This window comes from Canis lupus, chromosome 9 (genome assembly GCF_048164855.1).
Source record: "Canis lupus baileyi chromosome 9, mCanLup2.hap1, whole genome shotgun sequence".
NCBI lineage: Eukaryota > Metazoa > Chordata > Mammalia > Carnivora > Canidae > Canis > Canis lupus.
The window spans coordinates 49,124,686-49,137,297 of NC_132846.1; the positions used below are offsets into that span (position 1 = coordinate 49,124,686).

Below are 12,612 nucleotides of genomic sequence, written 5' to 3' on the forward strand. Positions count from 1 at the left end.
AGCACCACCCAATAGGTGTGCTCGGAGGCGGGGTCTCCGTGGGTGGAGACCGGGGATTGGAGCAGAGGATTGGAGTGACGCGAGGGGCAGAGTCTGTGGAGGAAGATGGCGGCCGTCGGCGGGTTGTCTGTAGCGGTGGCTGCGTTAAGGGCGGTCACTCCGTGGGCAAGGGGCAGGTACCACGTCTACAAAGGCACTTGGGGAGGGTGTTAAGTTCTGCGCCTCCGGGTCTAAGGGGGAAACTAAGGCCTGCGGGGGAGGCGAGGGTTTGGCGGGAGGCTGTCCAGGTGGAAGCCACCAGGTGTCCCTCTGCTGCGGGGCTCATCCTCCTGCCTTGCGCTGCAGGCTCCTCGCGGCCTTTCGCGGACCTCAGGCTCGTCGGGAAACGTCGTCCTCCAGCCCCGAGGCCGGCGAAGGGCAGATCCACCTCACTAACAGCTGCGTCCAGGTAGGCGTGCGGCGACTGCCCGGGGTACGGGGACTGCCCCTTGGCCTCCCCTTCTTTCTCTCTTTGCCTGGCGTTCTTGATCCCCACCCCCCACCCCATCTTTTTTTTTTTTTTTTTCCTTCAATTCAGAGGCTTCTGGAAATCACCGAAGGGTCAGAATTCCTCAGGCTGGAAGTGGAGGGAGGTGGATGCTCCGGATTCCAATACAAATTTTCACTGGATACAGTTATCAACCCCGACGACAGGCAAGAAGGAAGGGGTGGGTCTTCTGAGAACGTGTGGGAGGGATAAAAGTGGACGTTTAACTTCAAATTTAAAGGATCTGCTAATGGGATCCCTGGGTGGCGCAGCGGTTTGGCGCCTGCCTTTGGCCCAGGGCGCGATCCTGGAGACCCGGGATCGAATCCCACATCGGGCTCCCGGTGCATGGAGCCTGCTTCTCCGTCTGCCTGTGTCTCTGCCTCTCTCTCTCTCTCTCTATGACTATCATAAATAAATAAAAACAACAACAACAAAAAAATAAAGGATCTGCTAAGAACGCCTAACACCACCATTCTCACGCAGTGGGAGTACAAGTGAAGATTTGTTGTCATGACTCAGAACAACCATGTTATAGGAGGAAAGTTGGCCTGCCTAGGTCCTAAGTCCCTAAACATTGACCACTATTCATTCCATTGACTCTTTGGATCAGAGAAAAGCAAAAGCAGCACCTGTTTTAGAGGTAATGAGGAATGCCTCACCTGTATTTGGTCAACAGGATGTGCACCTTGGGGCTCAGAGGATATTGTGTATTTGGTGTTTATGATCGTCATTAATGTTTTCCTCCTGTCTTTTCAGGGTATTTGAACAGGGTGGGGCAAAAGTGGTGGTTGACTCTGATAGCTTGGCCTTCGTGAAAGGGGCCCAGGTGGACTTCAGCCAAGAACTGATCCGAAGCTCGTTTCAAGTGTTGAACAATCCTCAAGCACAGCAAGGCTGCTCCTGTGGATCATCCTTCTCTATCAAACTTTGATGTAACAACAGGTGATCCAGAGATTGCCACCGCTTGTACCAGTTTGAGGAACCTGGGATTAGTAGAATTCTAGAGGTTTCCTTCCAATCATGTCCTTCTCTCAATTTTATTTCCCTCAGTCCAGGAATGTTGTGTTTTGCCACTGTTATTTTCAGAATATGAAGCTTTTACACTTGATTTAATTCCACTCACACATTTCTAAGGCTAAGCCTCCAGGTGCTGTGATCTAAGATCTACTGACTGGTTGAAACCCACCCAGTATAATCTGTAGAGCCTCCAAGCTTCCAAAATTTGGAGTTTGTTTTCTGAGCTTCACAGCTGCTTATATATAGGTGTATAGCTATGTATAAAAGCTTCATTTTGAAGAAAGTCCTTATTTACTTGTGTTCTGGATCAGGGTCACAGATTGGGTAGCTTGAACACCGGCTAGGCTAGAGAGGATGAGAAAGGCAAAGGGAAGATTCTTTTTTTCATCTCACTCTTCTGAATGTGCTAGTTGAAATCCTTCTTTTTCTCCACTTCCCATTTGTTAGGGTAGATATATTTTTCTCTCTTACTAGCCTGTGTGCTAGATTCATAAAACCAACAGCCCACCCAGAAAACTTGGATCTAACTAACTCTCACTGATAACCTGAATCATTTGAAAAATAGTCCCCATACTCCATACTCACACAGACACTTAAAGATTCTGTGATCATTCAGTGACTGAGTCTTTTTAGGATACATTGTTTCACTTAATGCTGTAAAATGTCACTGGTCTCCTGCTTTGCAGGAAGTGGTCCATTTATTGGTATAGATAATGGATAGTTAGGGATTTTCTTTCAGGTTGGATTACCAGATAAAATGATGCCCAGTTAAATATGAATTTCAAATAAACGACAAATAACTTTTATTATGTCCCAAATATTTCATGAAACATCTACTAAAAATTATTTGTCATTTATTTGAAATTCAAATTTAACTGGGCATTGTGTATTTTTATTTGTTAAACCTGGCAACTTTTTTTTAGGGTCACTGAAAGAAAAGCTTTTAAAGCCAAGTCCATTAAATTTTAAAGTTATTGTTTGGGTATGGCACTTAATTAGGCTACAGAACTAGAATAATTGTGGCATGTATGTGACAGTGCTGGGGGATCCGGAACTGTGTGGACAGACAACTAAAAAAAGACAAATCCCACCATCACAACAAATGATTTATTAATGTTTATGTTGGGGAAACCACAACCAAATTGATTCAAATTGATTCTGGAAAAATTATTGGTTAAGCCTTTGTTTTCCTAAAAGTTCATTACAGCAAAAACTTAAATTTCTGAACTGGATTGGAATTAAGGTCATTCAGTAGAAGACTTTACCATTAAAAAAGGAAATGCAGAGTTTAGAGACAAGGTATCTGAGAGAAGCTTAGGTACTTAACATTTTCAATATGGGAAAACTTGGTATTTGGAGAAAGCAAACCTGTTGTGTGTACAAAGAGGAAGGAGGGGACACTCAGATTTAGCAGATTCAGGTTTAGCAGATTTCTATGGAAGGAAGCAGAAAGCATATCATGGGAGTGTCTGTAACTTTACTAAGACATTTAAAGTTACGCCAATACCTGAGCCTATAAGGTTTTCAATTCAGACTAAGTCTTTTCATCCTGTTTAAAAAGGGATTTTGTTACATTTTAAGTGTTAGAACCTATTCTTTTACAGAGTGCACTTTATTTTTATTTATTATTTAAAATAAGCTCATGCCCAACATGGGGCTTGAACTCATGACTGAAACCCAGAGTCACATGCTCTACTGACTGGACCAGCCAGGTGCCCCATGACGTGGTGATTTTAAAACGCATTCAGAGGGACGCCTGGGTAGCTCAGCGGTTAAGTGTCTGCCTTTGGCTCAGGGCATGATCCTGGAGTCCTGGAATCGAGTCCCATACTGGGTTCCCTGCATGGAGCCTGCTTCTCCCTCTGCCTATGTCTCTGCCTCTCTCTGTCTCTGTCTCTCATGAATAAATAAAATCTTAAATAAATAAAACTCATTCAGAGCGCAAACTTAAAATCTTTAGATGCTAACTAAACCATTAAATTGCATGGTCAGTTAGACAGGAACGGAGTCCCTTGAAATGCCCATATGTAAGTGCTGTTTTTTTTAAGATTTTATTTATTTATTCATGAAATTACATGAGAGAAAGACAGAGACGTAGGCAGAGAGAGAAGCAGGCTCCAGGCAGGGAGCCTGATGTGGGACTCGATCTTGAGACTGCGGGATCACGCCCTGAGCCAGGGGCAGGTGCTCAACCGCTGAGCCACCCAGGCATCCCTGTAAGTGCTGCTAATGGGAGAATTGGAATTCTCTGTTTTAGAAAGGGTGGGTTTGGGAGAAATCACATTGAGAAAGCCTTATGGGAAAATCTGAAGTAGTAACAAGACGTTTCCATTGGAGTAGGATGATACAGAAATTTTAAGAGCACAGATCATTGAGAAATAATACATCAAGGGAACAGTACAGTGGGCAATTTGCTTGGAATAAATAGTAAGCATAGTAAAATAGGTTTAGGGTCTTTTGCAGGCCCTTAGGACCAGATGCCCTCTTTCTGGTAAAGACCAACAGATGTTTTCACAAATTTTGCTCACTGTGCAAATGCATTTAGGAAAACTTTATATTCTTCTAGTATCCTCTGGAAGATTTTTTGCTTCCCCATTACTTTCAAGGGGAAAGGTCTTACTGTTGCAGAATTGGTTTTATTTATGCAAGTTATTATTTGGGGGCAGCATACCTTTACCTTTGCCCTAGCAAGACATAATGTAAGAACCAAAGGCAAGGAAGCCCTGCATCTGCTTTATGTTGTGAATCTGCCTTTTTTTTTTAAAGATATTATTTGAGAGAAAGTGAGAAGGAGCAGGGGGAGAGGCAGAAGCAGACTTCCTGCTGAACAGGGAGCCTGATGTGGGGCTCGATCCTAGGACTCTGGGATCATGACCTGAGCCAAAGGCAGACACTTAACTGACTGAACCACCCAAGCACCTGTGTTGTGGATCTGCTTTATGTTTTTGGCTCAAAAGAGGGGGGCCTTTTGGCCAACTGAACCACCGTGGTGCCTCAGCTTTTTAAATTTTTTTTTAAATTTAAGATTTTATTTATTTGAGTGAGAGAGAGCATGAGTGGAGGGTAGGGCAGAGGGAGAGGGATAAGCAGACTCCCCTTTGAGCAGGGAGCCTGAAGCAGGGCTCAATCCTAGGATCCTGAGATCATGACCCAAGTCAAAGGCAGACACTTAACTGACTGAACCACCCAAGCACCTGTGTTGTGGATCTGCTTTATGTTTTTGGCTCAAAAGAGGAGGGCCTTTTGGTCAATGTCCAGATCTTACCTTGTGGCATCATATTCTTCAGTTACGTGATTGATTGTGTAAACTGTAGGTGTCCCACCCACCCTTAGTTTCTTTGGGAATGTTGACAAGTCACAAGGGATTAGGAGAAAATAGGTTTAGAAGTAAGAGATTAGAAAGGGCTACTAAAGTAGGTGTCCCACAAGAACTTTCTAACTTTTCTAACTTCTCAGAATTGAAAACTCATTATTTCAGTCTTCTGTTATAAAGCATTGAGTGGAGGGTTAACATTTGGCAGGAGCATCTTTTTTTTTTTTAAGGTTTTTTTTTAAAATTTTTATTTATTTATGATAGTCACACAGAGAGAGAGAGAGAGAGAGAGGCAGAGACATAGGCAGAGGGAGAAGCAGGCTCCATGCACCGGGAGCCCGACGTGGGATTCGATCCCAGGTCTCCAGGATCGTGCCCTGGGCCAAAGGCAGGCGCTAAACCACTGCGCCACCCAGGGATCCCTTGGCAGGAGCATCTTATATGGAGAAGTGGGCAGCACTGATTGTATGGGGTAGCCCTCCCTTAAATGCTGGGTGAGAGTGGATACATTCTGTTCCTAGTGGACAGGACCTAACATTGCCCTCTGCAACATAATTATGGTCTTGCATGTTTGTTTCAGTGGCAGAAAACTACTTTACTTTTCTAGGTATCTAGCAATAGTGGTTTTTTTGTTTTTGTTTTTTTTTAAGATTTATTTATTCATGAGAGACAGGCAGAGACATTGGCAGAAGGAGAAGCAGGCTCCTCGCAGGAAGCCCGATGTGGGACTCCATCCCAGATCCTGGTATCATGCCCTGAGCCAAAGGCAGATGCTCATCCGCTGAGCCACCCAGGTGTCCCATCTAGCAGTAGTGTTTATGATTGCTCTTTTAAAATCCCTATTTGCCATTTCTCCACAGAAATGCTAACAGGGCTGTTTAAAGGAAAGTTTGCTTTAAGAAGTTTTGAAATAATTAATGTGGCTTTAATTGGTGGATAAATATATAAAGAAGGGAGCATTAAAGTGGTCTGTGGCCAAAGCTCTATTTAAAAATATTTTATTTTTTGGAAAGATAATACACATGGTACAAAATTCAGAAAGACACAAAAGGGGATACAGTGAAAAGTCTCCCAGTCCTGTACCCATCCACCCTGTCACCCTCCCCACAAACCACTGTTGTTTCTAAGAATTTACTCTATAGGAATAATCCCATAGATATAATGAGAAATAACATATACACAAGAATATTCATTATAGTATTGCTTATAATAGCAAGAGATAGGAAACAATGGAAATGTCCATCATAGGGGACTGATTAAATAAATTATGATTTATCCATTCAGTGGAATAGTGTACAATTATAAAATAGAATGAGAGTTCTTTATGTGCAAGTATGGATTAAGTGAAAAAAGCAAAGTGCAGAACAGCATGCATCGGATGCTATTTGTGTTTTTTATACAAAGAATTATGTGTATGTGCATAAAGTTTTTCTGGAAGGGTGAGTAGGAATGTGAGGATTGGGAGGAGGCGCAGCTCCAGTGGGTATATGGAAGAGTTGTAAGTTCTCTGAACGGTGGGGTATAAGGCAGAGTGGCAAGGATGAGGTCAGCAGATACCCACTTGTCTTTCCCCTTTCTTTAGATAAATAGCAGCATATGTTCCACTTTGTTGTACAGCCTTCTTTCCCCACTTAGTCTATTTTGGATTTCTTTTCAAGGCATTTAGAGCCATTTTTTTTCTTTCCTTTTTAGGCCTCTGTAACAACTAATTGTTTCTACTCTTTTGCTGTTTGTTATAATAAATAACCTATTACATGTGTCATTTCACATTTGATGAGAATATATCTGAAGGTTAAATTCCTAGAAGAATCAAAGAGTAAGTGCTTTTATAATTTCAAGACATTGCCATATTGTCCTCTTCAGAAGTTGTGTCAATTTAAACCCCTGTTAGCTATTTATGTGAGTACCTCTTTCACCAGATGCTTGCCAACTAGGAGTCTTAACAAACTTTTTGATCTTTGCCAATCTGACAGTTTCTAAAAAGTGTCTCAAGTGTGGTTTTGACTCAAATTTCTTTTGCTATATTTTCATATGTGTAAAATATGTAAAAACTACATATTTTTGTCTGCTGAAAATATCTCAACTAGTATAGTAACCTAGAGCAAATTGTTTAAACTCTATGTGTTTTAATTTCCTCATCTGTAAATTATGAATACAATAGTAAGGATTGTTGGATGATTAAATGAAATTTGTGTTCAGCACTCAGTATAGTGCCTGGCATGTAACAAGCATTCAATAAGTTATTATGGGATGGCTGACAATCAGAGCAGCAGGTAGGACAGAAGAGATTAAATTAAGAAAATAGCATTCATCTCCGTATCTTCAGACATATAGAGTATTGTTCATTTACATTGCCCTTCATCAGACAAATGCAAAAGCAGAGCTTTCTTTGTCTTAGAAGAGTAAAGAACATTTTTTCCATTGGATCCCAATCATAGGCTATTGGCAGAGCTGGCAAAAGGATAGGCACAGCCTTGTGTCTAATATTTAGACTTAGCCAATATGGTAAAGATATTTGGTTTAATATGAAATAAAAACAAAAACAGAGGAGCCCAGATGTACATTTCTTTATTCCACCATAGTTCTAAATTCCTAGCTAGCCAAGGTTGGAGTGGGTCTCTACTTGTAAACTGAGAAGGATGCTAGCCATCCCATTTTTGAAAGAAAGACAGCAAGGGCTTCTGAGTAGAGAGAAGAAACAACAATAGGAAATCTGGCTTCCCCTAAACAAGACTACACTGTATTTCACAAGCTAGAAAATAGACCTCTTATTTTTAGTACCTCAAACTGGTGTCACAAAAGGAGAGCCCAGGAGAGATTTGCTTCCTGAAGAAACTGTGTATTTAATACGGGTCCTCAGAGATGGGCACCCTGTCCTGTGGCACCCCTTACTGTGATGCACAGGAGCTATCATGGGTAGATTGTGAATGTTTACCCAGAGCTACTGAACATTTTCTTCAGCCTTGTTGAACGCCTTGGCTCCCCCTTTTTTATCAACTCCCCATATTTTTCATACTGCCCTCTTGCTGCTTGCTCAGTCACCATGCTCCCCTTCATTTTTGTCTCTTAACACTCAGCAAGCTAGTGTCAGTCTTCCTCCTGAGATGAGGGGATCTTCTGCCCTTCCCTGGGGCTACAGAACTGCTACAGGATGGAAATGTGGCAAAATCTGGCCCAGACGGGATTGGCTGAGGTGATGGTTCTTGGGAGGAGGCCTTGGAATCACTTTCCAAACTTCCCCCAATCCTTTTTTTGTTAAAGAGATACTGAAGGACCAGACCTGGGGAGATGTAACCTCTGACCCAGTTGTGGAAGCGTCAGGATGTTATGTGGATCCTGTCTGGGAAAGGCAATGTGAGGTCGAACCACCTTGCATGTTTGCACAGCTTGGGGGTGGATGAGGGCCATCCTTTGGTAAGCATCCCATAGCAAGGCCAGGACAGATGGCAGACTGGTCCTCATGGCCAGTGGCTGAAGCATTAAAGCATTTGGTGATGTTTGAGCCAAGCAAGGGCATGGCGGCATGAAGGCAGTGACAGAAGCTCACAGCCAGAGCCTAAGCTGGGAGAGCTGAAAAGCAGGCAGGGCTGGCTGGGAGCTGGGCTGCAGGGCCTTCTGCCTGCTTCTTCATGGTGTCTTCCCAGCTAGGAAAGCCTCTTCAAGGCCCCTACCTGAGGCTGGGGCCCATTTCCAGGTAGCTGTCCACACTGATCCCTCACTGCTACTCCTTGGCAGTGCAGTGTGGGGGGCCTGCCTCGGCCACATAACCTGGGGAGCAGTGGCAGCGGTAGGAGCCCTCGGTGTTCTCGCAGTGACCATGAGCACAGAGTGCAGCAGGCCCGTTCAAGTCATCACACTCATTCACATCTAAGAGGAAAGGAAGGAAGGAGAGAGCTGTAGGGAGCCTAGGTGCCTCTGGCCTGTTGCCTCTGCTGTTTCCACTAAGCTCTGGCCCCTGCCCTGCAGTGGAATCCTACATGTGGCAGTCAGAAGCTGAAGTCACTGCCCCAAACTAAGCAACTCAGAGACACAAAGCAGGTGGTAGTGGGCCCATCCTGTGCTCCTGAGTGATCATGCTCTCCTGTCCCTGCCTTTCTTCCTAGGAATCTCCAGGGAAAGGGTTTTCTATCCGCAGCACAGCAAGAGACCTTCCTTTGGCACTCCCTCACCACTTGGCCTGGCTCCAGGACACCCCGCTAGGGGGCAGCAGTGGATTTTCCAGCTATCCTAAATTCAGCCATGTATTCCTAAGTGAGCAGTGGGCCTGTCTGACCTTTCCACCTGGAGCCATCAGGGCCATCCTGCTCCCTGGGCATTGCCACTTGGATGGAAACTTACCCACACAGGCCATGTGGGCCATGTCCAGCTGGAAGCCCTCAAAGCAGTCACAGGTGTAGCCCTCCCTCACGCGCACACAGCGGCCGTTCTCACAGCCATTCAGGATGCCGCATTCCTCTGCCTGAAGCCCTTCGAAGCCAGCCTGGTGCTCTGGTAGGAGGGAGTCAGAGAAGGACGCTGAGGCCTTGCACTTAACCCTGGGGCCCTCACCCTCCACCACAAAGAGTTGCTCCTATTGAACTCCTAAGGTTGGGGTTGCGAGGGTCTAAAACCCTCACAGAAAGCCGCTGAAACAAAAGGCAGTATCCTTAAGAAATAAGTATGTGTCATTACTTGTGATGGCAGAGACATGGTGTGCCTTAAATGTCAACTTACTATTTTCACAGTGCCGGGGCTCCCAAGCAAGGGTGTCTCTACAGCTTTGGTTTTTTGTGGTTGGTGGTGGTTAAAATCTTTGCATAGTTTTTTGTGGGAGGGAGATTGGCAGCAAAAGGGGATTACCCTCAACATAAAGCAGAACTGAGCGATCTGCTTGGACACCTCCTCTCTGTGCAGCTCCCAACCCTGGGAAAGACACCCTATCCCTGTCCCCATGCAGTCTGATAGGGTGGCTATGCCTGTGGCAGCTACTGTATCCATCACACAGGTGCCGGGCCTGACTTCGTTAGAATCCAAGTCCTGAGTGCTGGGGTCATTGCCACTTACAAACCGAGTCACCACAGCAGGCCTTTAAAGTGGTTAGAAATCCTTAATGCACATTTCAGGTCACAAGCGTGAGCTCGTAGAGCAGGTTATTCTGCACATTGTGAGTGTGTGGAGGGAGAAAAGCAGACTGGAGTGTACCTGCTTTCTCTTGCTCTCAATTCCCTCAGGGAAGCTTTTGAGGTTGAGATGGTGTCCTGTACCTCTCTGTGTCCCCAGTGTCAGTTCATCAGAGAGGGTTGTTAGGGTCTGACCCAGGCATGTGGAGTTGCCCCTTGAGTGACCTGTGAGAGGGCTTGGTGCATCTTTCCCCCTCCTTGGCCTCATCCCACTGGCAGTAGGTAGGTAGGTAGAGATGGAAGTAAAACAGCTTTGGCCCCTATCACTTCCCCATTTTTGCAGCAACACAGACCTGGCTGGCTAGCCACATAGTGGGGCTGGAGTTCTGAGGGCTGCAGGGGTGACTCAAGAACTGGTGTGTGGTCCCCTGTGTGGCTGGCTGTGTTGGGGAAGGGTGGCTCTGGGATGGTGTCCTCAGGGCCCAGGTAGTTGTAGAAGGGGGCCCCATCTGGGCCGTAGAGGCTGTAGTGCAGGTCCTCGGGTCCAGGGCCATACTCATAGCCTGGCCGGAAGTGGACTCCAGCCTCCCGCTCCGCTTCAATCCGGGCCACATTGCACAGCTGAGCATAGACCTCTGTCAGGAAGGAGGGAGAAAGAAAGCTGCCAAGTTCCTGGTAGCTAAAGCCTGGTCGGCTATTCCCTTACTCACTGCCTGGGGAGTGGGAACATGCTGGGACTGGTGCCCTATGGGAATTCCTGGCAGTGCTCTTCCCACCCCACCCTACCCCACTCCCTGTCCTACTTTGTCCCCCAGGTAATAGGGATGGAAGACAGGGCCACGCTCTGACTGCTCTACTCCTTCTAAATCTGTTCCTCCAAGGTAAGGGCATTCCCTCCCCTAAGGCCCTTCCCCACATGCAGGCATGGGTCACCCTTCTCACCAGAGCTCCTAGGGGGGCACAGGGCACATTGCTGGCTCCAGGCCTCGCCATCTTGGCAGCAGCATTCTGTATAGGTGGTGCGGCGCCCGTGCAGGGGTTGGCTGCACACGTAATTGGTGACTCTTTTCCAGCAGATGTCCATGTGGATGTCGTGGTCAGGCAGGTCCTCTGGTGGCACAGAAGCGTGTGAGCCCTCCCAGTCCAGATCCACCCCTGCTGCCCCACCATTCCAGGCCTACTGACCTGTGCTACCGGTGCTGTTTACGCAGCGCTGCTGGCTGAGGTCCAGGGTGAGGGGGGGGCTGCAGAAGCAGTGGAAAGAGCCTTCAGTGTTCACACACTCACCATTCTCACAGGCCATGTCCTGGCACTCGTCGTGATCTGTGGTGGCAGAAAGATGGAAGGAATGTATGGGGCAGTATCAAGGCAGCTTGCCCATGGACTGTCTTCGTGGAACTGGTAATGAAGTTGTAGCATCCTGCTTCCCCCTCCTCCCCTGATCCAGCCTGGTGTGGGAGACCCCTCCCCAGGGGTGCCTTTCCAACAGGTGACCATGTGCAAGTCCTGACAACTGCACAGCTCCCTACACTTCAGGCCTGCCTGATGCAGGGGGATCTCCCAGGAGGAATGAGCCTGGCTGGCAGGGGCTCAGTGAGTGGTCAGCGGTGGGGGTGGGGGTGGGGAGGGGTCATGTGTGTCCTCACCCTCACACTTCCTGTGGACGGCATTGTAGTGGTAGCCAGCATTGCACAGGCAGATGTAGCCAGGCACCGTGTTGAGGCACCGGCCATTCTGGCAGAGACCAGGCCCGAACATCACACACTCATCTGCATCTGTGGGAGGGCAGAGATGAGGTGAGAAGCAGGACGAAGCAGAACTTAAGGGGCTCCAGAGCCAGACTTGGTGGGTTGGAATCCTGGTGCTCCTACTGGCTAGTTAGGTGACTATGGGCAACTTGCCTGAGTTCTCCTTGCCTTAGTTCCCTACCTAAAAAATGTGGATACTACCACTTAACCTCTTATTGTTATGAAGACTAAAAGATTAATATATGTAGGTGCTTACATAGTGCCTGGCACATAGCAAGCACTTAAGGAAAGCCACTTCTGTTTCTATTATTTCCGTCGCCAGCTTCAGATTAGGGCATTGAAGGGCTCATAACTGAACTACCTGCTTTGAATGTGGGTTCCCCGAAGTTTGTAAGTGGGGCCAGGGAGATAAGCAGCTGTCTTTGTACAGCAGTACTCTCCACCCTGACCCTGTCCTCTGTGACTGGGTCAGTCAAAGCATCATAGTTTGTTCTGGAGGGTTTAGCCGTGGGGGAGCAGAGAAACTGAGGTCGGGTTATACAGACATCTCCAGGAAGAGCTTAGGTCAGACGTTCTGGCTACAAATCTACTGGGTAGTCAGGGTAGTCAGCCCTGGGACAGAACAAGGGAAGCAACCAGGGGAGCGGGGTGGTTTGGTAGGCTGGGGCTGCATGCAGAACTTCCCCCGGGGACCTCCTAGAGGACCAGGCTGGGTCCGCTCAGGTGAGTGGAGTTTGGGGAGGTGGGTCTCTAGGGAGGTTACCTGTATACGTGGTCTGTCCAAACATCCAGGCTCCGTCCACAGGGATGTAGCCTTTACCACTAGGGCAGATCTCACTGAATTCAACTGTGTAGGGAGGCATCCAAGCTTAGAGACAGAAGGGCTGTCCCCATTCCTCTCCCCTT

At 46.9% G+C, this 12,612-nt stretch overlaps 2 protein-coding genes across 2 annotated transcripts in view; one reads left to right on the forward strand and one right to left on the reverse strand.

The window, feature by feature from the left end:
• Positions 1–31: 31 nt before the first annotated feature.
• Positions 32–7,409, forward strand: ISCA2 (iron-sulfur cluster assembly 2). The gene is made up of 4 exons (XM_072839335.1): positions 32–176; positions 346–448; positions 578–693; positions 1,286–7,409. The coding sequence occupies exons 1-4, from the start codon at positions 106–108 to the stop codon at positions 1,458–1,460; spliced, it is 465 nt and encodes a 154-aa protein (XP_072695436.1). The 5' UTR covers positions 32–105; the 3' UTR covers positions 1,461–7,409.
• Positions 5,842–12,612, reverse strand: part of LTBP2 (latent transforming growth factor beta binding protein 2) — a 101,490-nt gene continuing 94,719 nt past the window's right edge. The window contains exons 30-36 of the mRNA XM_072839334.1: positions 12,470–12,553; positions 11,605–11,733; positions 11,144–11,281; positions 10,901–11,068; positions 10,312–10,593; positions 9,198–9,347; positions 5,842–8,726 (exon numbers count right to left, since the gene is read on the reverse strand). Coding sequence (XP_072695435.1) covers positions 8,581–8,726; positions 9,198–9,347; positions 10,312–10,593; positions 10,901–11,068; positions 11,144–11,281; positions 11,605–11,733; positions 12,470–12,553 — 1,097 coding nt within the window. The 3' untranslated portion in view covers positions 5,842–8,580. The remainder of the gene's footprint in view (positions 8,727–9,197; positions 9,348–10,311; positions 10,594–10,900; positions 11,069–11,143; positions 11,282–11,604; positions 11,734–12,469; positions 12,554–12,612) is intronic.

Bases quoted from the DNA above. Each gene is read 5' to 3' on its own strand.
- ISCA2 (XM_072839335.1), top strand. From the start codon at position 106: ATGGCGGCCGTCGGCGGGTTGTCTGTAGCGGTGGCTGCGTTAAGGGCG. The intron at 449-577 runs GTAGGCGTGCGG...CCTTCAATTCAG, and splicing joins TCACTAACAGCTGCGTCCAG to AGGCTTCTGGAAATCACCGA. The intron at 694-1,285 runs GCAAGAAGGAAG...CTGTCTTTTCAG, and splicing joins GTTATCAACCCCGACGACAG to GGTATTTGAACAGGGTGGGG.